Source organism: Pelobates fuscus, chromosome 10 (assembly GCF_036172605.1).
Source record: "Pelobates fuscus isolate aPelFus1 chromosome 10, aPelFus1.pri, whole genome shotgun sequence".
In the NCBI taxonomy this organism is placed as follows: Eukaryota; Metazoa; Chordata; class Amphibia; order Anura; family Pelobatidae; genus Pelobates; species Pelobates fuscus.
Window position 1 is genome coordinate 37,821,308 of NC_086326.1, and position 22,696 is coordinate 37,844,003.

The 22,696-nt window shown below is 40.8% G+C and overlaps 1 protein-coding gene across 1 annotated transcript; it reads left to right on the plus strand.

Annotated features, from left to right (window-relative positions):
* The first annotated feature begins 73 nt into the window (after positions 1-73).
* On the plus strand, positions 74-10,898 carry LOC134574694 (alpha-2-macroglobulin-like protein 1). Its single transcript, XM_063433813.1, has 4 exons — positions 74-83; positions 7,700-7,768; positions 9,397-9,499; positions 10,810-10,898. Exons 2-4 carry the CDS (start codon positions 7,709-7,711, stop codon positions 10,896-10,898), a joined length of 252 nt encoding a protein of 83 aa, XP_063289883.1. The 5' UTR covers positions 74-83; positions 7,700-7,708.
* Positions 10,899-22,696: the final 11,798 nt, after the last annotated feature.

Consider the following 22,696-nt stretch of genomic DNA (forward strand, 5'->3'; position numbering starts at 1 on the left):
GGAGTCGAAATGCTTCTAATATGGTTCTCATAGAAATGGAATTGCTGTCAGGATTCAGCCCTGGTGAGGACACAGCTGCATTGGTAAATCCCTCAATACATTATTTCCCAAAAGGCAAAATCTTCTGTGATGGAGAATTGTTAAAACTGAACCTTCACATCCCAGTGCTTTTAATATTATGTTATCATATCCCCTACATTTAACAAATATTTGTTTGTCAGGTCTGAAATATAAAATGTAATTTATTGACAAATCCATGTCACTGTATTTAAGTTTGTCCTGGAACTAAGTGATTCCATCTTGGCTCCCTGTCAATCATTATTAGCTCTGCAATTTGCAACTGTCACTCAGCACAGAGAGAGGTTAGAGAGAGCTGTGCTAGGAAAGAACTGGACTGAGCTATGGATTGCTAATTATTGAATACACATTTAAATGAATGCAGAGCATCATATGATATTTTTTAACACAAGTTACAGATGATTTTCAATGTTTTGAAATAACAAAAATAAATAAATTAAGTGCTAAAAATGAAGAAAAAAGTAAAATAACTAAGAAGTGATTATTTTTTAATGTCAGCTGCTAACACACTGTTATGTGTAGTTTCCAAAAACACACAACCAAAATCCACTCAACAAAACAATATTCAGTGGAGTGCTACATGCCTTTATAACACATCTATGTAATGAAATGTGCACAACATAACATAAGTAAAATTTAACAACACTTATCTGAATGTCAAGTCTTATAAAATATTCAACATGTATACCTTATATATATTCTGAAAAGAAATAGCAGTACAAACATAATGTAGAACCCTTAAACCACATGGAAAACAGATTCAAAAATGAAACACTCACATATACCAGAGATAAATTACACATAATTAAATACAACTATTAAAAATAAAACCATCCAGAAATGTGTTTCCCATATCCAGCTTCTGTAGTCAGGTAGTGATAATCCTTGGTCATCATCATGTATTAATTGCTGTCAGCTGTGGTAGCGTGTGTTCTACTTCCTCTATTTCTGGAAGCATGCCGCATTCCAAACCTCTATTTCATCTGTGATCTGAGATGTGAGGTAATGCCCTACATGCATTCAATTGCCTTCTGACTTGCATTCCATCATCCAGACATCTTATTACTCACGCGTTCCATATCATAAGTTCCATTCGCTGGGGGGCGGGGCCTGACACTTCACATGAGCTCCTCAATATTAGGGTATTTATATCTATATATTTGCCCAATCTTGCACCCTGCTTGACTCTAACAGTGCCTCTTGTGCTCCCTTACCTGAGCGGAGAACCGGGACTCAGCTAAATGCCGCCCAGCTTGCCGTTTACCGGCATTCTTGTTTCACAATTGGGCCCTTTTGTATGTTTGGAGCAGGAGAGGCGGATGATCTCCTGCTCTGGAGTTTCCAGAGCCCCTATGGTGTCCCATAGTGCCCTGTTATGCCCCCAGGAACGACGGGGGTCATCCCGGTCCACCCCACGAAAACCCTGCTGACTTGCCACAACCTGCGGGTCCCCAGTCCGGGCCTCATGTCGAAGACGAAAGTATCACCACAAGAGGGAGATGGCTGGCCCTGGTCGGCGGCTCAGTCTTGCTCCCAGGGGAAAGGAGATAAAGCTGAGCCAGTCATTCGGGAAAGTTCCATCATGGCTGCAGAACAAGCAGCGCACTCCATCTGGGTTAGCGCGGCATGGCGGGATATCCCTACCCAGCCCAAAGCAGTACCAAAACATAAGTCTGAGGCACTGTGGGGGAACACAAAGAAGACAGAAGACCCGACCTACCCACCTGCATCCTGGTGCACTGCCCTCCGATATGCCACCTCGAAGCAGAATTGTGCTCTACCTTTGCATGGTATTGGTTGAATGAAGGTTTTGGATTGAGCTGAGCATCTGAGTCCCCAATATATCTGGCTGCCTACATAGATACTTTTTAGCCGGCAGCTCTTAATTGTTTAGCCAATATCTCAAGTCATGGCACTCTTTTCTTAAAGTCTTATAATGTCTCAGTGGGGGCCTCCTGTGGGAATTATCTTGTTATATCTAGTATTATTTTATTCTTGTTTCTTCTTTTACAAAAAAAATGTGCAGCAGCTCTTAACTTTTAAAAAAAAAAAAGTTCCATGCACCGGTTCTCGAGCATACTCATATCTCTATTATTGTGCTTGTCCAAATTATAAGTAATTAATTTAGAGTCCCACAAAAACATATGCTCTAATAAAATAAGGGAGGAATAATATACAGTTATATATACAATCAGCTGAACCTAAACACAAATACAAAGAAATATATGTGTTAAGGTTCAACTCATTGTACATATCAACTATTAATGAGAGGTTGCCAAAAAGTCTATAGGAACAGAAAGGGGGTAACCCTAGAAAAATGGTTATAAAGAAAAGAAGAACAGAACTCTGTTCCAACTATTGCTGTCATAACATACAGTTGAAATAAATAATAAATGTATAAAAATCTAGAAGATATTTTATGAATTAGACCAAAAACACAAAAATAGACACAAATAAACCCTGGCTATGACTGCCTGACTCAGTAAAAGAATACATTCCGGCAGTACAAGCAAAAGAGTGCAAAATAAGAAATAAAATGGAGAGATAAAACGTATCTCAATCACATATATCAATAGGACAAGACTAAGTAGAAAAGATCACCATAGCGATGTCAAACAGATACCCTCTAAATGTGCAGCATAGCTCGTCTAATAAGTACCCATATATCAATGAGAAATCCGATACAGTGTTGTATCCATATATTGACACTGTATCCGCTGCGATATAAAAGTAGAGGGAATACTGCTCAAAAAGACAGTCCGAAACCACTTAGTCTATGATGAGACTAATATTAGTTTTATCCTCAAACCATTAGGTCGGGGCATATTCAATATAATTTACACAAGAATAAAGTAATAAATCTGGGTATAACACAAGATTGCTGTGATCTATACAAAGATAGTTTTGCAGATATAGGTATACCTACGAACAAACTCTATAATCTGTGTCCGTAATCACATTAATGATAATAAGATATCAAGATATAATATAGAATAATTGGAAAGGTGCGTTCATGGGCACCTAGTATAGGACAGACAGTAGTAAAGGGTAGAATCCTAATGTAATGACACAGAGAGCCATGGATTAGCAGATAGTAAGATGGTATATTTGTTAAATCATAATGCTCCTAACACCCTGATCGGTCACTCGTCTATCTGTATCTGTAGTTATTGTGTACGGCTACTTTTATATCGCAGTGGATACAGTGTCAATATATGGATACAACACTGTCTCAGATTTCTCCTTGATATATGGTTACTTATTAGATGATCTATGCTGCACATTTAGAGGGTATCTGTTTGACATCGCTATGGCGATCTTTTCTACTTAGTTTTGTCCCATTGTATTATGTGATTGAGATACGTTTTATCTCTCCATTTTATTTCTTATTTTGCACTCTTTTGCTTGTACTGCCGGAATTGATTCTTTTACTGAGTCAGGCAGTCATAGCCAGGGTTTATTTGTGTCTATTTTTGTGTTTTTGGTCTAATTAATAAAGTATCTTCTAGATTTTTATACATTTATTATTTTTTTCAACTGTATGTTATGACAGCAATAGTTGGAACAGAGTTCTGTTCTTCTTTTCTTTACATATCAACTATGTTTAGCAAAATTCTTTGTAATTTTCTCACGCTGTGTAAAATGACACAGAGCACTCTGATTGGTGGATTTCAAGTCAAGGTAAAGGTAGAGACTTACCTGTCAGTCTCTTCATTTACCTGTCAGAGCACTCTGATTGGATGGCTTAAACCCACCAATCACAGTGCTCTGTGCCTAATTGCAGGACAGGGCAAGGCTTTATAAGCCCTCCCCCACCCTGCAGAGCTTAGTCTGCACGGAGCCCTCCATGGGTAAAAATTTATATTTTTTATATTTTTTTTTAAAGTGCGTCGGTTATTATGGATTTTTATTTGGCCTTTTTGGGGGCTGAAAAATGAAGAGTTTAGAAGAAAGAAGACATTGAATGGTAAGTCTTTTTTTTTTACAGGTATTTAGACAAGGGACCCCCTCATTATTTTTAGGATGAGGGGGGTAGTTAGGGGTTATTTTTTGGGCGGGATATTATGGATATTTAGGGCCCCCAGCCACCCGCCGCTCAGGTGTGGGGGCGAGGGGGGCAATAGGTCCCCCCTTTAAGTTTAAAAGCCCCCACTCGCGCATCGCCACAGGCTGCTCACTGTTTAATAGACATGCTCCTACTCGCTAAATAGGAATTAGGGGCATAATTTAATAATAAGTAATCAGCTTATATAGAGGCTGGGTCACATGCTGCACTGGCCAATCACAGCCATGCCATTAATAGGCATGGCTGTGATGGCTTCTAAGGGCACACGAGTCAAACACTTGTTGATTGGCTTCCCTGCAGCCTTTCAAAACGCGTCATTAAAAAAACCGAACACCGAACTCCAACCCGAACATACAGTGATATGTCGTGTTCGAGTCCGGGGCCCAAAAAAACGTAATGTTCGGTACGAACCCGAACTTTGCAGTTCGGGTTCGCTCAACTCTACCCCCAATATGCCATAAATGCATTTGTATAACTGGGTGCAAACTTAGTTCCCATGGTTGTCCCCCTTAATTTGCATAAAATTACCATTATTAAACCCATCTTTATAGTTGTTAATATATGTATGCATGTTCAGAAGGAAATACAATACTGGGAGTTTTATTACTTATATTTTGGACTTGTGCATAATAATATGGAAATGAGTATGCTAAAGAACCAGCGAATGGAAGGCATGCTATGGAAAGCGTGAGTGATAAGACGCCACGTCTGTCAGGGTTCTCACCTGTGAGCCAGACGGCCAGACGTGGTCGCTCCTGGAATTCCCAACAGGGGACTTGAACCGGGGAACTTATCTATCCTAGTCCTGCTTTCTGCCTCTGAGCCACAGCAGCTTTACCAGAGACTACTGATTCTGGTCTTGTTCATCCTGGCATGGCTACTACACCGGGGGCTGCACCTTGACTTGTCTGTGTCTCACCTGACTCTGATTGATCATCAGCAGGGTATTTAAACCCAGCCTCGCCTTGTGCTCAGTGTCAAGTCTTTGATCTAGTGTTCCTGTGTTGTACCAGTGTTCCAGTTTATCTGCTTCGTATATTTGACCTCGGCTTCTGACTACGTTTATTCTGACCTCTGGCATCCCTTGACTTCGGCTACTCCTCGTTGTTCCTGACCTCTGGCATCCTTTGACCTCGGCTATCCCTCGACTATCCTGCTGGTTCTGTCCTTGCCTGTTCTGCGTATTTGGTACTGCATCCTGCACAGCCCCCATGCACAGACCCACAGGCCAGGTGAATTCTTACCTGACCACCTCGGCCTGTGGCTATCTGCAAGGGTGAGCAACATATCTGCGCTACAGACTCCCAACTCAGGTAAGACCCTGACAAAAGACTTGACCAATATGGAGTCCGCAGAAATGTTCTCACCCTCACTCCAACAAGTGTCCAGCCTGGCCCAAACTGTTTCGGAGTTGCCGCAAGAAATTTTTTCTCTTAAAGGAGCAGTACATCCAGCTCCGGAACCCTTTGTCATCATGCCCGACAGATTTGATGGTAACTACACGTCCTTTCAGTCATTCAGGATGGATTGCGAGGTATTGTTTTCTTTAAAGACTCGAACTTACGCCACGGATTTCATCAGGGTCAGAGCGGCTATCAACCTGTTGTCTGGACGCATCAAAGTTTGATCTTACCAAATGTTGCAGAGGAAGAGTCCTGTCCTTGTCAGCTGGGAGTCCTTTATTATTGCTATGGACTCACAGTGCAGGACCACTAAGCCCAAGCCAGCTCCACCTACTAAAAAATCGCGGAGTCTACGTAACCAAGGAACCGAGTACTATCACCACACCCCAGTGATGTCCTCTTATGATCCAGTTCCAAGGAAAACTCCAGAGGTATTCTGTGTTCCACTTGACCCTGAGGAACCTATGCAAATTGGACTTGCCCATTGCAAAGTCACACCTAGGGAGAGGGACCGAAGGAGAAGCCATGGTCTGTGTTTCTACTGTGGAGAAAGTGGGCACTTCATCACGCTTTGTCCTGTTCGCCCTCCTAGACCTCCAGCTCTCCGGCTGGGTAATAATATCCTTCGTCCAGTGTACACCGCATATCAGCCTAAAGAGCTACAAGGGAGCCGTTATTCCTGCCCAGGCATGGCTTCCATGGAAAATACTACACCTCCTGCTCCAGAGTCGTCTGCATCTACTACCAAAGCTACTTCCTGTAGTACCACCACTACTTCCTGTCCACTTGAAAAGGACTTACCTATGGATTGTGTCATTGCTTCTAATGGCACTACGGTCTGTAAAAAAGACCTAGAAGTGTTCGAAAAGGCACTACTAGCTACGAGCACTGTTCCTGCCGAAGTTGTGGAAGTTCTTGCCACCTGTACCCGGAACCTAAAAAACCTGGACAGATCGTCAGCCGTACCAGAAGCTGGTACTGGGAAATCCCGACCTAATAAGGGATTCCATTCTGAGGACTTTCACTATGGGGACTCAATGGATTCTGATAGTGACTCTGGAGATGCGGATTATTTCAATGGAGAACCTACTTACGCCCAGAGGTCATTTTTAAAGGGGGGGGTACTGTCAGGGTTCTCACCTGTGAGACAGACGGCCAGACGTGGTCGCTCCTGGAATTCCCAACAGGGGACTTGAACCGGGGAACTTATCTATCCTAGTCCTGCTTTCTGCCTCTGAGCCACAGCAGCTTTACCAGAGACTACTGATTCCGGTCTTGTTCATCCTGGCATGGCTACTACACCGGGGGCTGCACCTTGACTTGTCTGTGTCTCACCTGACTCTGATTGATCATCAGCAGGGTATTTAAACCCAGCCTCGCCTTGTGCTCAGTGTCAAGTCTTTGATCTAGTGTTCCTGTGTTGTACCAGTGTTCCAGTTTATATGCTTCGTATATTTGACCTCGGCTTCTGACTACGTTTATTCTGACCTCTGCCATCCCTTGACTTCGGCTACTCCTCGTTGTTCCTGACCTCTGGCATCCTTTGACCTCGGCTATCCCTTGACTATCCTGCTGGTTCTGTCCTTGCCTGTCCTGCATATTTGGTACTGCATCCTGCACAGCCCCCGTGCACAGACCCACAGGCCAGGTGAATTCTTACCTGACCACCTCGGCCTGTGGCTATCTGCAAGGGTGAGCAACATATCTGCGCTACAGACTCCCAACTCAGGTAAGACCCTGACAACGTCTAGATGATTGAGCACACACAAGGAGGAAATAGAACAAATGCAGGACATGACTTCATGATGGATAATGGGTGAAATAGAGGCTTGGAATTTGGTACGCTGTCTGAAGTAGTGGGAGTGGAACACATATGTCCACAGCTGACAAATTAATAATACATTAGAATGATCAAGAATTATCACTACCAGACAGAAGAAGCTGGCTAATTTAAAATCATTTCTGGATGTTTTTATTTTTGTTTTTATTAGTTGTATTTTATATTTGAATCCTGCAATTCAATAATTCCACAAATAACTTACAATCTGTGCTCATTAAGAGAAAATAAATTCATGGATTGTGTGCATGTTTTTCAAAAACTATACAGAAGAACATAAGTTAACCTTAAAATATCTATTATCTTTTTCATTAGCTTCAAAACATGCCTGAGGTGAAGAAGGTCAGCACGACGCCAAATTCTGTTACTATTTATCTAGAAAAGGTGAGCATAGTGTGAACAAATAAAAACAATCCCACTATCTCTGGGGTTACCATAAATATGAGGATAGAAAGTGCGCAATATTTTATATCAAGCTTCACCATATGTAAATGTTAAAACACAAAAAGTGTGTTTCTGAATTTTGATGGCCCCAGTGGAGACATTTGGACGCACAACTTATGACATGTAGCACATTAAAGGTAGATATATATATATATATATATATATATATATATACACAGTATCTCACAAAAGTGAGTACACCACTCACATTTTTGTAAATATTTTATTATATCTTTTCATGTGACAACACTGAAGAAATTACACACTGCTACAATGTAAAGTAGTGTACAGCCATGGTTGACCAAAGAAGATGAGTGCACATGCTCAGCGCCATATCCAGAGGTTGTCTTTGGGAAATAGACGTATGAGTGCTGCCAGTTGTAAAAAATTAATTGTAAAAAATAAAAGAGGTCAGCGCTAATAATAAAAAGTGAATAGGCAGCGGCCTAGCAGAGGGTAACCCTCTAACACTCTAGCATAAGAATGGAAAACAACAACAACAGTAATGCAAGGCTGCGCCCAAGTATATCAATGTGGACTACAGATAGTAAAAAGCATATAGATAAGACATATATAAAGTGCAAACAAAATAGTTAGTAATACATATAAAATAGTCCAAAAAGGTTAGAAGTTGCACTGTGGCAATAAATGTCTTTAAAGGTGCTTTTGGTGATGGGGTGTACTCCCTTTTGTTGCCAATGGTTTAGACATTAATGGCTGTGTGTTGAGTTATTTTGAGGGGACATCAAATTTACACTTTTTATACAGTCTGTACACTTACTAATTTACATTGTAGCAGAGTGTCATCTCTTCAGTGTTGTCACATGAAAAAATATAATAAAATATTTACAAAAATGTGAGGAGTGTACTCACTTTTGTGAGATACTGTATATACATATATGTAATTTATATAATTAAAAATAAAAAATTTCTGGACAGCATTTGGTAAATTGATTATGGATTGCCCTTAATAGAGCTGTACTATGGCATTTTAAAATTATTAAAATGGTGATGTGTCCTTTATGTTTTTTTAAGTACTTTTTTTGCATTTGTAATTGATTTCATCCATTATTTCTATCCTCTCTCCTTTCATCACTCGTCAAAACCACCATGTCATTTTTTCACTAGTATATATGTAAAAATGGACTTCTGTCTTTCAAAAACCAACCAGAAGGTCTAAGGCAAATATACACACAGGTCAATTCGCCACATGATTCTCTAGGCAGGTGTGTGTAGCTGTTAAGTGATTCCATATTTAATTATATGAAAAAGTTAAGTTATTCTATTCATACATACAGATCTTATATCTATTTAATTATATTTACATATAATTGCAATATGATACGATTTGTAATCAATACATTTCACAGTATGATATAATATTATACTTGAACCTGAATACTCACTTTATTTTATGCTTTTAGTGGCTGTTGATGTTTTTTTTTTTCTTTTTTTTTCAGGGTAAATATATATTCTTAGAAGAGTTAAACAAGAAAAGAAAAAAAAATAACTATATAATTCAATGACCCCCTTCCTTATATTAAATTAAATCTTTCTTCTTCCCTCAGCTAACCAACATAGTGCAAACTTATACCATAGACATAGTGCAGAATTTTATGGTGATGAATCTGAAACCTGCTGTTGTCAAGGTGTTCGACTATTATTTCCCAGGTAAAATTAGAGAAACACATCAATTCAGATAAAATTATTTACATGATCATGTCTAGCATAGTCTTTTTGAAAGCATACAGACCATGCCTTGGGCTACAGAGTTAATGTTTCGAAGCACGTCTAGTGGAGTCTAATGTGGTTCTAAAACCGCAGGAGCTGATTTATATACAACAGAGTACATGATTCTAACTTGGTATTTCCAAAATTTAGAAGTAAATTGTTCTAAAAGTTCTAACCTTTCACTTCTTTAATAGACATTATCGTTCTAAAAGTATAGAACTTGTCCCTTCTCCACCAAAGGACATATTTTTTTGAAGCATAAAACCCAAACTATCTATAGCAAATTATGATATTCTAAATGATAGAAACCATTACTTCTGTCAGTTTCATCTTAAAAGCCCAAGACCTTATTCTTATGTTGCGGAGCTTGTGCTACTAAATGCATGGGGTATATTTCATGCATGTGAATATCAATCTTTCTAAATACAAAGGAAAGGAAGTAATTTAGAGTAATATAGATTATTCAAAAACAGGACATAGCGTATACTGCGCAGTATACGCTATATCCTGTTTTTGTCTATCTCCCCACACAAGGTTTTTAGGGAATCCTTGTATTGTATACCGCAGCCTGTCCTACTATATAGTGAGCACCTATACCTCCAGTTTGTAATATAGATTATTTACTGAACAATGCAGACATCTATGGCATTGTACTATATTTTAGCTACAGCTACGAATAGTCTGACTCATGAATAGATTGACATACATGTATAGGCTGAATAATACAGAGACATCCAGATATATTACCTTACATTTTGCATTGTTACTGTATACCTGGCAATCTCTTTATTGCTCAGACTGTACCAGAGTGTCTTAGCATTATTAACATTATTTAGATTATACACGACCTTCCCACTGTTCCTGGCAGGATAATTTACTAAATTGATAATTGCCTTAGAAGAGTGATGTAGAGACAGTCAGGTATAGTGGAATAAGACAGAGACAGTCAGTTATAATCAGAGTGATATAGAAGCAGCCAGGTACAGCCCTAGTAATACAGAGTACTGGAGTAAAGCAGACACAGTCATGTATAGTTTTAGTAATGCAGAGACAGATCGATAAAATAAAGTTATACATTGTGTGGACAGGAGTGAGTCAGACTACTATTTCATTCATTCGCCCAAACTGCTTTAAAAGGAAGAATAAAACGAATGGCTATATTCTTTAAGTTTTGGCATTGATAAGAAAGTAATGTGCTATATATGTGTATTTCTCCTTACTTTACACTGATATATTCTGTTATATTCCAGAGGAAAACTCGGTGACCAGCTACACAACGATCTCTTTGTGCTCCAATAAACTCGCCAATGCCAGTGCTAAACTTGTTGGAGCTGTGTAACATTTGGGAGCTGTCCATTCTTAGGAGCTCAGCCAGAGTTTGGAGATCACATAAATAAAGATTCTGTTCTAGTGTCTGCCATTAGTGTGTTATGTCAGATGATAACTAATGTGAAATTGTAAGACATGATTTATATAGCCTCCTGCTCCGGAGTAATGTAAAGTCCATGGTATTCCTTCTTCACTGAGATTTAAAGGTAGATTGAGTCTTTTGTTCTCCTTAAAATGCTCACTAAAATGTAATGTTTAAAGTTAAAACCGGCTAAAACTGTTAAATTCTTTTGAATGTTGAACTGCAAGGGATTTTACAAGATGCTTGCAGATCCCCGCTTTCAGCAAGTAGGTAGTACGTGATTATTTTAGATTTATGATGGCACTTTGTATGAATAAAAAAAAAAAAATTTGTGGTCGGTTAATATCGTATAGTGAAATACCTTGTGATTGGAATTAAGTTGGTGTGGTGTGCCGGAACCGACGTAGAGGGTAGGCCTGAAAAAGAGTGCCCCCCGGAATGAATTGTATAAGAGGGAGAGGTGGGTGGAGTGAACAGCGTGCTTACGGCAGGTAGGAAGGGGGGGGGAGTAGCGTTTATATGGAACGCTTAACTCCTCCCACAAATACAGGCCTTACGGCCTTAAACTTGTGGTCGGTTAATATCGTATAATGAAATACCTTGTGATTGGAATTAAGTCGGTGTGGTGTGCTGAAACCGACGTAGAGGGTAGGCCTGAAAAAGAGGGCCCCCCTGAATGAATTGTATAAGAGGGAGAGGTGGGTGGAGTGAACAGCGTGCGTACGGCAGGTAGGAAGGGGGGGGGAGTAGCGTTTATATGGAACGCTTAACTCCTCCCACAAATACAGGCCTTACGGCCTTAAACTTGTGGTCGGTTAATATCGTATAGTGAAATACCTTGTGATTGGAATTAAGTCGGTGTGGTGTGCCGGAACCGACGTAGAGGGTAGCCCTGAAAAAGAGGGCTAAAGGAAATGCCAGAAAACACAGTTATAGCACTATATAAAATCTGTTGTCTTACTACTCATGCGTTGGGAATGTTCCTGTATAATATAGCTGATTCCTAGTGCCTCTAATTGTTTGTACCGGCGTACTGCTACTGGATGTCGTGCTTATAGAAAGGATGTGAAAAATAGGAGCCAGTGGTCCTACTTATTCTAATGACAGGAGTGTGAATGTAGAATCCTATTCAGAAGTAGTTAGGGAACCTTGTTGTACCTTCTTAAATTTTCCTTGGGGAGACATGATTTACCAGTCTGATTAGTTGTGATCGTGGAGTTGTAGGGTTCCCGAACCCTTGTATGGTTGCAGGCACATAGATTTAAGACCTGGTTGTGTGGCGCAAATGCTGTTTAGGGAGTCTGATACTGCCCGGTATTCCCATCTGTGTACGTACGTTACTGTAGAGCGATAAACCAATTATTTATCTTTTGATATCTTGTGTTAAAAATGGGGTGTGGTTTGAAAGGCTTGTCAGAAACGTGTATGTCAGTTCGGAATAGTGCGATCATGTGCGTATGAAGGTTTGAATAAAAGGTGGCAAAAATTGTAGAAAAGACTACAGGATGATCAGTATGCCTGTGGAAGTCATGCTCCACTGATTCTTGGAAGAATGTCACGATTCTGTTATATGTATCTTAGAGCAAACGAATAATGTTCTAGATGATAACATGTGTCGAGCCCCAACAGCCGAGTGACCGGAAGGGGATGCTAAAATGTGGATTATGCTTGAGAGATGTGAGTTGGGTGAGGCACGAGACTGAGCGACTCTTGGTTAGTCGGCCCTAATAGATACGAAAATGCTGCAATCCCTCGTCCGACGTTGCCTTCGTAGGACATCCTGAAAAAGAACATGACAACAACAATGAACTCAAATAACACCAACACGGTTAAGTAAAATAGAACTGGCTGGCTAACTAGTGCCGAAGCGAAAAGCTCACTACCCCGTGACAAGTGAGGCCCTGCTAGTAGCCAAGCGGCTGGCGAGAGGCTCTACCTATGATTCGGGCGTGGGGCTCGAGCCACTAGCGTGGTGGCGGGGAGGTGGCCTCTCGGTGACAGTAAAGATCCAAAAAACGTGTGGCCGTGTCAGGTGAGGCCCTAACTATAAACCCGATAGGTGGGTGAATGCGAGGCACTAACTACGATTTGGGCCGAGGGGCGAAAATCTCCGTGTTGAGATTGGGGAGTTGGCCTCGCGGGACCAGCTACGTTGTACAGCTGAGGCCAGCTCCTAACCCTAGATAGCCAGTTCTCTGACCCTAGACGGGGGCTTGATAAGGGGGTAACGTAACGTGCTTAGTAACCCAAGTTGTGGTTAATGACAGGTACCCGGAGATTCCCAGAAAGAGACAGAGGAAACGAAGGGAGAGAAAGGAGGAAAAAAGAAGAGGAAAGGAACTGAAGTCGAGGGAAGGAAAATAATGTGCAGTACAGTGAAGTACTATGGAGATATAGCTGATAGTACAGTATCGATAGACCCTGAGGGTGCTGAAGATTCTTGTGATGGTTACTAAATAAACCTGAAAGGAGATGAAAGAAGGCGTTGTGCCAAGAAAACGTTGTAGCAGCTGACGGAGAGAGGAGGGTGAAATTAGCAAGGTAGTGAGTAACAAAACGATTGTTACGGGTAGCGAGTACGAATGAAGAGTTGTCGAGTGGAGCCGTGGCCTGATGAGGCAAGGCAGGAATCAAGCCCCCGTACCCCAAAACCCAATTGTGTAACAACGTGGCCTAGTAAAGGCAGTTGTTTGGAAACAAAACGAAAAAAACCTGATAGAAACAGGTGACAATCGTTTGACTAAAGGCCAATTGCGTATCAATTGTAGGAAATGTAAACGAAAACACATTTATACCTGTTAGAAACAGGCGATAATAGCGAACCAGTAATTGTCTACTGATAGCAGATGACAACAATAGTAATTGTGAAACTAATGTAACAATTGTTTGTTTCCTTCAATTACACATACGAAAAACATTTACCTTAAAGTCTTGCCTGCACAGTATAACTTACAGAGTAGTCCCCCCAACGAGGGTATTACATAAATTACTACCCTAGCCAAAGCTGGGAGTGATAGGACAGGCAGTCCAATAACAGTGAAAGAATGGTTATCCACATGGTGAAGCGGCTGAATAATAGATAACCTCAGTTATAACATTAATATTTGCGAACTTACGTAATCGTAATTGAGACAGGAAATTGTACTGTCAGCTGATCAGTCTGAGTCAACCGCGATTTAAACACTAACGGAATTACCTACAACGTAAGACCACAATAAATAAAAGAAACATTTGAAGACCTGTTTAAACCATGTTATTAATGTATCACACCAGTGTTTGGTTGCAGCCAAAACAGTGAACTGACAGTTACAGAAAATTGCAAAATCGCTAAGGAAAACGCAGAAATCCCAATTATACCGATTGAATAAAGGTCGCAATGTTATAGGTGCAAATGTGAGAAAAAAAACTATGGAAGTGGTACCTGCAACAAACATAGTTTCGCATAAATAAACAGACATAATCGATATTAATTACCAAAAACAAATAGTCTGCCGAAATGTAACCTGATTGCCGGTCTCATGCGAATCGTGTTGTCTGTGAGTGTCAAGCTGTAACGGCTACCCAGGTAGAGAGAGGGTATCTGACGTTGGAGACGTCCTTTTCCCAGCAAGCTGCTGTGGAGAAGTAGAGCTGGTATAATCCCATCCACGATATCCAGAGAGAGTCAGGTTCAGCTGTAAACAGGAGCAGAGTAATATTCCCAAATAATCCCCTTCCAAGAACGAGACGAGGCTACGTTTTGAAGGGTCAAGAATAACTGAGGACTGGGACACCCAGCCTGCTTTTTATTACAAAAAGGTACACACAGGACACACCCAGGGGGCGGTTGAAAATAACCACTCATATGCATGGTTACACCCCCACGTCTCCTCCCCTCAGATAAACATATAACATAATTTTAGCATACAGTAAAAATACAGTTTTCACACATACACTGTAACTTTAAAACTATACATTCAATCTCCATAAAAATTACATATTTGAACTCGACACACTTCAAACATAAACACTTCCAAAAATCAGCCAAATCCCTCCAGCGGATCAAAAGTTAGCTGGAGGTCCCTTTATGACCGACCGCAAGCACAATTTCCTGCCCAAAACAGTTCCATAGATTTGGGCTGTGCGGTCGGTCAATTTCATGCGGAAAAACGACTAAGTCCCATTTCGAACGGGACTTAGTCTCTGGAGCTGAAAAACGAAGTGTAGGAGAAGGTAAGGGTCAGCGGTGTTCGGTAAAATGTGTAGCCGATTTCAGTTCCACAGAATCTTTAGCATACACCGCTGACCGCATTCAAATGAACAAAGATGGCCGCTGCCACGTGTTCGTTTGCACGAACTGCGGCCACCCAGCGGTCGGCAATTAACCTGCAGTAACCTCACAGCCTGGGAGGTAAATTGCCTGCACACTTTAACTTCTGGGTGGTCCGCCTGTGTGGTACTTGGTTCAGTAAGCCCTATTTACTGAACCAAGTGGGAGAGAGCCAGGGGCAAGTTATTTTCCAGGTCTGGGGACATAGTCTTAAAGGGGTATTGTTCAGCAAAGTCACAATATGTCCCCAGACGGTTCTTAAAGGGCCATACACACTCAATAAAAGTTAATAAGTTTTCAGGGGCACAATCTTCCAGGGGCCATAGTCATGAGGAAGGAGGCTGGCAAATAGGCTTCTCCACAATCCAGGGAAGCAGGGCAATTTTCCATTTAAAGGGCCAGTTACAAATAGCGATCTGTAACACAATCGTTCATGAGTTAGACCGTTCGTGAGTTTGAGCGTATAAAATATAGGTCGTGACTTGCACAGGCGTTGTATGGCGAGAATAGCCTGAACGAGGCTATTCCCACTGATTACCTGAACGTTCGTTTGTATGTCGGTTCGATACCCCATCGCGTAACAACGTGGCCTTGTCGAGGCAGTTGTTTGAAATGTGGACGAAACTTAATTGTACCTGATAGAAATAGGCGACAATAGCGAACTAGTGATTGTCTAATGATAACAAATGACAGCATTCAACATTAATAGGAATTAGCGGGGAATGTCAAATGGCGGTAACGCCTGAACCTGATGTAATTCGATGCATGTATAACAAGAGTGGCACAAGCGTCGGTGTAATCTGGGAGATAAAATAATCCAACCTATTTTAACTGTTAGATTAACTTGACCCAATTAAACAGTACATGCATAGTGTCAGGCATTGAGTAGTATTACATGGGATGCACCAATTGTAGATACACCATAATAAACCTGAAAACAGGATGGCAGGGAAGCTACAGAATAAAACAGCAAATACCATAAATCCACTAGACAGCAAATACCATAAAACCCCTAGGTGGAGATACCAGCCGAATAACCTAGGTCTTGCACTGATACATGAAAAACACGATGGAAAGTAGGAGTGAAAATTTTAGTAATCAATATGTCGTGCATTCTCAACCGAATGCTGCAATTGGTTAACAGCTTGCTCACTATAAACCGTCTTCAATGGTTGATAGATAAGACAATTTAATTCCAGCAGTTAACTTATTATTTAAGTCAAATACATAGCATAGAAAGTGCATGAATTTACTAGATTGACACGCATGTAATATAACCAGATAGTGAAATCGTTAAAGCTGGAAGGTGACGGAATAATAACTAAACTTACAGCTCTTTGAGGGGTACAAGATATTATAAATAACAATGCATACTCTTAAGCCCTGGTGATTCAACTTGCAATATACATCCCTGCACACAATGATTGAAGTTTTAGCATCCCTCTGGACCTGTGGAGGGATAAGTACCACCTGCCAGTGAACTAGCTTATGAGCGGGTTGGTGGATGGGAGGAACTGTGTAGTTGCACCCTTTTTTTTTTTCTGTAGCTTGCTAAATATTTACACCAACAACAGAACCCATGGCAATGCATTGCTGAAGAAATGCTCATTTATCACGTTGATATTCTGCCACTGTGTGTGCACAACATTACTACAGCCATTAAATGGCATCATCAGAAAAGGAATCTCTGGAGTGTATTGTGCTGACAGGCTGGGGGGTTGATAGTATTTGCGTCCCATACTGGAGTTGCATATAAAGCCATTTCAGCAGTAACATAAATTATACATGAGACCTCGTTCGGTCAAAGTTTAATGAATCTACCGGTTTTAAATGAATTAAAACAGAAAGCGTATGAATTAAGCGACCTGTTCGTTGTGCAGGAAAAAATGCGAAATAAAACGTGTTGAACGGCGGGAAATAGCCCGAACGCGGCTATTCCCACCGATTACCTGGTGTTCGCTTGTTTGCATCCTGTGCGTACGAAAGGAGCCGACTGGCGGGAAATCTGCGAGGATGACATGAGCGGACCGAAAGAGCAGCAGGTAAGAGACCCGGAAGTCCGGCTGTCATGAGGCGAGGACCGCAAGTGCTGTTGAAGATCCGGAAGTTGTGCTGATGAAAGGGAGGCGAGCAGGTCAGGTGAACAGCGTGCGTACGGCAGGTAGGAAGGGGGGGGAGTAGCGTTTATATGGAACGCTTAACTCCTCCCACAAATACAGGCCTTACGGCCTTAAACATATCATTTTTTGTCTAGCATATATATATGATTGTGATGACATGCATGAATGTGTTCTAAATTAAGTACGCATATTGGGCAGGTTCTGAGAGAAGCAGAAGCCTATCTAGTTCCTTAAATCCAGACATCTTCAAAACAGGAAGAATCAGCATTTTTTTCTGTCTTAGTAGCATCATATTGTATCCAGGAATAGATTCCTGGATTCATGATTCCTTTAAAGATTTTTTTTTAGATTAGGCTGCCCTTTTAAATCCGGTATAAGGGAGAACACACACAGTGTCACACACTACTCTCTATCCTACACATTACTGCTGCTTTAGCACAGGTCAGTGTGTACATGAGGGAGGGAAGACCAGAAGTTCTGTTTTGGACATGTTAAGTTTCAGGAAATGAGCAGCCATCCAGTTTGAAATAGCAGAGAGGCAGTTAGAGACATGAGTCAAGAAGAGTGGTGATAAATCAGGGGAGGACTGAATTACTGTAGGTAAAGACAGTGGAGATTTCTACGTGACTGATGCAGTGAAGGTGGTGTAATTTGGGTTTGGGGATATGCCGATGTCAACGGTTGTACAGGGAGTGCAGAATTATTAGGCAAATGAGTATTTTGACCACATCATCCTCTTTATGCATGTTGTCTTACTCCAAGCTGTATAGGCTCGAAAGCCTACTACCAATTAAGCATATTAGGTGATGTGCATCTCTGTAATGAGAAGGGGTGTGGTCTAATGACATCAACACCCTATATCAGGTGTGCATAATTATTAGGCAACTTCCTTTCCTTTGGCAAAATGGGTCAAAAGAAGGACTTGACAGGCTCAGAAGTGTCAAAAATAGTGAGATATCTTGCAGAGGGATGCAGCACTCTTAAAATTGCAAAGCTTCTGAAGCGTGATCATCGAACAATCAAGCGTTTCATTCAAAATAGTCAACAGGGTCGCAAGAAGCGTGTGGAAAAACCAAGGCGCAAAATAACTGCCCATGAACTGAGAAAAGTCAAGCGTGCAGCTGCCAAGATGCCACTTGCCACCAGTTTGGCCATATTTCAGAGATGCAACATCACTGGAGTGCCCAAAAGCACAAGGTGTGCAATACTCAGAGACATGGCCAAGGTAAGAAAGGCTGAAAGACGACCACCCCTGAACAAGACACACAAGCTGAAACATCAAGACTGGGCCAAGAAATATCTCAAGACTGATTTTTCTAAGGTTTTATGGACTGATGAAATGAGAGTGAGTCTTGATGGGCCAGATGGATGGGCCCGTGGCTGGATTGGTAAAGGGCAGAGAGCTCCAGTCCGACTCAGACGCCAGCAAGGTGGAGGTGGAGTACTGGTTTGGGCTGGTATCATCAAAGATGAGCTTGTGGGGCCTTTTCGGGTTGAGGATGGAGTCAAGCTCAACTCCCAGTCCTACTGCCAGTTTCTGGAAGACACCTTCTTCAAGCAGTGGTACAGGAAGAAGTCTGCATCCTTCAAGATAAACATGATTTTCATGCAGGACAATGCTCCATCACACACGTCCAAGTACTCCACAGCGTGGCTGGCAAGAAAGGGTATAAAAGAAGAAAATCTAATGACATGGCCTCCTTGTTCACCTGATCTGAACCCCATTGAGAACCTGTGGTCCATCATCAAATGTGAGATTTACAAGGAGGGAAAACAGTACACCTCTCTGAACAGTGTCTGGGAGGCTGTGGTTGCTTCTGCACGCAATGTTGATGGTGAACAGATCAAAACACTGACAGAATCCATGGATGGCAGGCTTTTGAGTGTCCTTGCAAAGAAAGGTGGCTATATTGGTCACTGATTTGTTTTTGTTTTGTTTTTGAATGTCAGAAATGTATATTTGTGAATGTTGAGATGTTATATTGGTTTCACTGGTAAAAATAAATAATTGAATTGGGTATATATTTGTTTTTTGTTAAGTTGCCTAATAATTATGCACAGTAATAGTCACCTGCACACACACATATCCCCCTAAAATAGCTAAAACTAAAAACAAACTAAAAACTACTTCCAAAAATATTCAGCTTTGATATTAATGAGTTTTTTGGGTTCATTGAGAACATGGTTGTTGTTCAATAATAGAATTAATCCTCAAAAATACAACTTGCCTAATAATTCTGCCCTCCCTGTATTTCAGTAAAATCACATTAAGACAGTCCAGAACCAAAATTCTTATTAGGTGCCCTGTTACCAGCTTCTTCAGTCTTGTCACTGATTTCTAGTTTATAATCTTCTATGAACAATGTGTCCATGGTGGGATTACCAATCAGTCTTAAAGAGACCCTAAAAATATGCTAACTTGCTAAAACAAAGTGAGAAGAGAACAAACATCCGAAATCTTGCCCTTCGGATTGTCTCCATTCACATAGTGTAAATATTTAATAACCCAATGCAGAGGGGGAGACTTATTTAAAGTGTCATGTTCTGAAAAGTAATGCAAATACAGTGAGTAGAAGTGGAGGCGTCACCAATGGAATGTGCCTGCTGGTTCCATTGGTTTCCATGGTGATTGTCCCACTTTTAGTACTTTACACCATGTGGTTTAGCAAGCAACCCTTTGATAAATCTCCCCAGTGTATTCAATATAGAAATTATTATTCTAATGTTATAGTCAACCAAATAAAGACCAATCAATCACATGGTATTTGTTTCATGATATAAAATGATCTGCTTAAACTTTTGTTCTTAAACGACCACTATAGGCACCCAGACCACTTCAGCTTAATGAAGTGGTCTGGGTGCCAGGTCCATATAGGATTAACCATTTCTGCTGTAAACATAGCAGTTTCAGAGAAAATGTTTACCTATGGGTTAATCCAGCCTCTAGTGGCTGCCTGTCTCATTGACCGCCGCTAGAGGCCCTTCCGCGCTTCTCACTGTGATTTTCACAGTGAGAAGACACCAGCGTCCATAGGAAAGCATTGAGCCGTTGTCGCGCATGCACATTCGGCCGATGATGGGGAAAGGAGGCGAAGAGTCCCCAGCGCCGAGGGAGCCTGGCGCTGGAGAAAAGATATGTGTTTAACCCCTTCCTTACCCTAGAGCCCGGCGGGAGGGGGACCCTGAGGGTTTGGGGGACCTAGAGAACCTATAGTGCCAGGAAAACAAGTATGTTTTCCTGGCACTATAGAGGTCCTTTAAGGGATTAAAGTGTCAGTAATTTAAGCCAGTACTGCGTTACAAATCATCTGGTGATATCATCTTGAGATTTCTCTTTCTCCTAAAAATGGCAGTAGTTCTAGATTGTATAGTATACATCCATTGCTTCAATGTTTTAAAAGATCAGTAAGTATAGCAGCTGACAGAACCTGATGTTCATGCTCCATATTTTAGCTCAGTTGGTCCATTTTACCTGGAGGCAGTATGCTGTTGCAGTATAATTATACATACTGAAATCATATTACAAGACGAAGTGACACACTGTATTATACAGAGAGTCACATTAAAACCTCCTTGAGATGATTGTATTAAATTAGTAAAGATCAGAAGTTGTGAATTTTGTCCTTAAAAAAAAGGTCATGGCATCACAAGTGACATTGCATCTTCAAATTTTAGAACAGATTTTTTGAAAAAAAACAAACATATTTTCTTAACATTGTAACATTTTAATAGGCTTTTATTTCTGCATCAGACTATTAATAATTCAGGAGAAAGAACTCAAAGAAGTTTTAACACCAAGAGCCTCTATTATAGCCATCTAACACTAAAACCAAATAAATAATAAAACATTAAAGGGACACTATAGTCACCTGAACAACTTTAGCTTAATGAAGCAGTTTTGGTGTATAGAACATGCCCCTGCAGCCTCACTGCTCAATCCTCTGCCATTTAGGAGTTAAATCCTTTTGTTTATGAACCTTAGTCACACCTCCCTGCATGTGACTTGCACAGCCTTCCATAAACACTTCCTGTAAAGAGAGCCATATTTAGGCTTTCTTTATTGCAAGTTCTGTTTAATTAAGATTTTCTTATCCCCTGCTATGTTAATAGCTTGCTAGACCCTGCAAGAGCCTCCTGTATGCGATTAAAGTTCAATTTAGAGATTGAGATACAATTATTTAAGGTAAATTACATCTGTTTGAAAGTGAAACCAGTTTTTTTTTTTCATGCAGGCTCTGTCAATCATAGCCAGGGGAGGTGTGGCTAGGGCTGCATAATCAGAAACAAAGTGATTTAACTCCTAAATGACAGTGAATTGAGCAGAGTAATTGCAGGGGAATGATCTATACACTAAAACTGCTTTATTTGGCTAAAGTAATTTAGGTGACTATAGTGTTCCTTTAAATACTTCAGAAACAACTGCAAGAATGGTAAAAAGAGATAACTGATCAACCTAAATCCTGTCCCATAACTTTCATCTGCAATGAGGGTTGATAATAGATAATAGAAATAAATGTTGGGACTTTTGTCTTATTATTCTAGTTCAGTCCCATTACAGTCTTATTGTAATTAATAGTTTCCTCTTGTCATAAGTAGGCATGGCCTTTTTTTTTTTTTTATTCTTTATTTATATTGTGCAGATGGTTACAACCAGCTTGTATTGCCACAACAGCTTGAACAAGTCTTATATCATCATACATTTTGAAACAATAACATGGCAAATAAAATAAATTGCACTTTTTGAAAAATATGACTTGAGAAGACAGTTAAGCATTAGCATGTGCGGTGAGGTTGGTTGTCAGTGGTAGCATAACACCTAAGGAACAGGTGTTCCTTTTGTTTAGAAAATAGACATCATGAACAGAATTCTATTTGGGTGGTCAGACAGTGGGTTATATATGCTAGATTATAGAACTGTGGTTATTAACATGGAATAGAGATACCACTGGGTAAGTAAAGTTAGCTATGACTGAGAGTACAAGAAAGTACATGTTAGAGAAGTGTGTGGTGACAGAGTGGTGGGCTCCATAATCACAGAGGGTGGCAGAGAGCTTGCTATTCAGCCTATACCCTTTGCATAGAGACTTCTGCCCCAGAATGGTAAGTGGTATGGGCCTCCCTGATCAGCAACCCCTCTACCCCAGACCTCAGCACCATTCAGCACTACAGTCTCTAGGGTCCCGTCCTTAGCTGCGGCTGGATTCAGGATTCGAGTTCTGCCTCCAAGCTGCTTCCTTTCACTCCGGGAGTCAGTTTTCTGGGTAATGGAAGGGCCTGCAGGGGAGTTTCTCTTGATG

Excerpts from the sequence above, each read along its gene's own strand:
- LOC134574694 (XM_063433813.1), top strand. The coding sequence starts at position 7,709 with ATGCCTGAGGTGAAGAAGGTCAGCACGACGCCAAATTCTGTTACTATT. Across the intron at positions 7,769-9,396 it reads TTACTATTTATCTAGAAAAG|CTAACCAACATAGTGCAAAC; the intron begins GTGAGCATAGTG and ends TTCTTCCCTCAG. Across the intron at positions 9,500-10,809 it reads GTTCGACTATTATTTCCCAG|AGGAAAACTCGGTGACCAGC; the intron begins GTAAAATTAGAG and ends GTTATATTCCAG.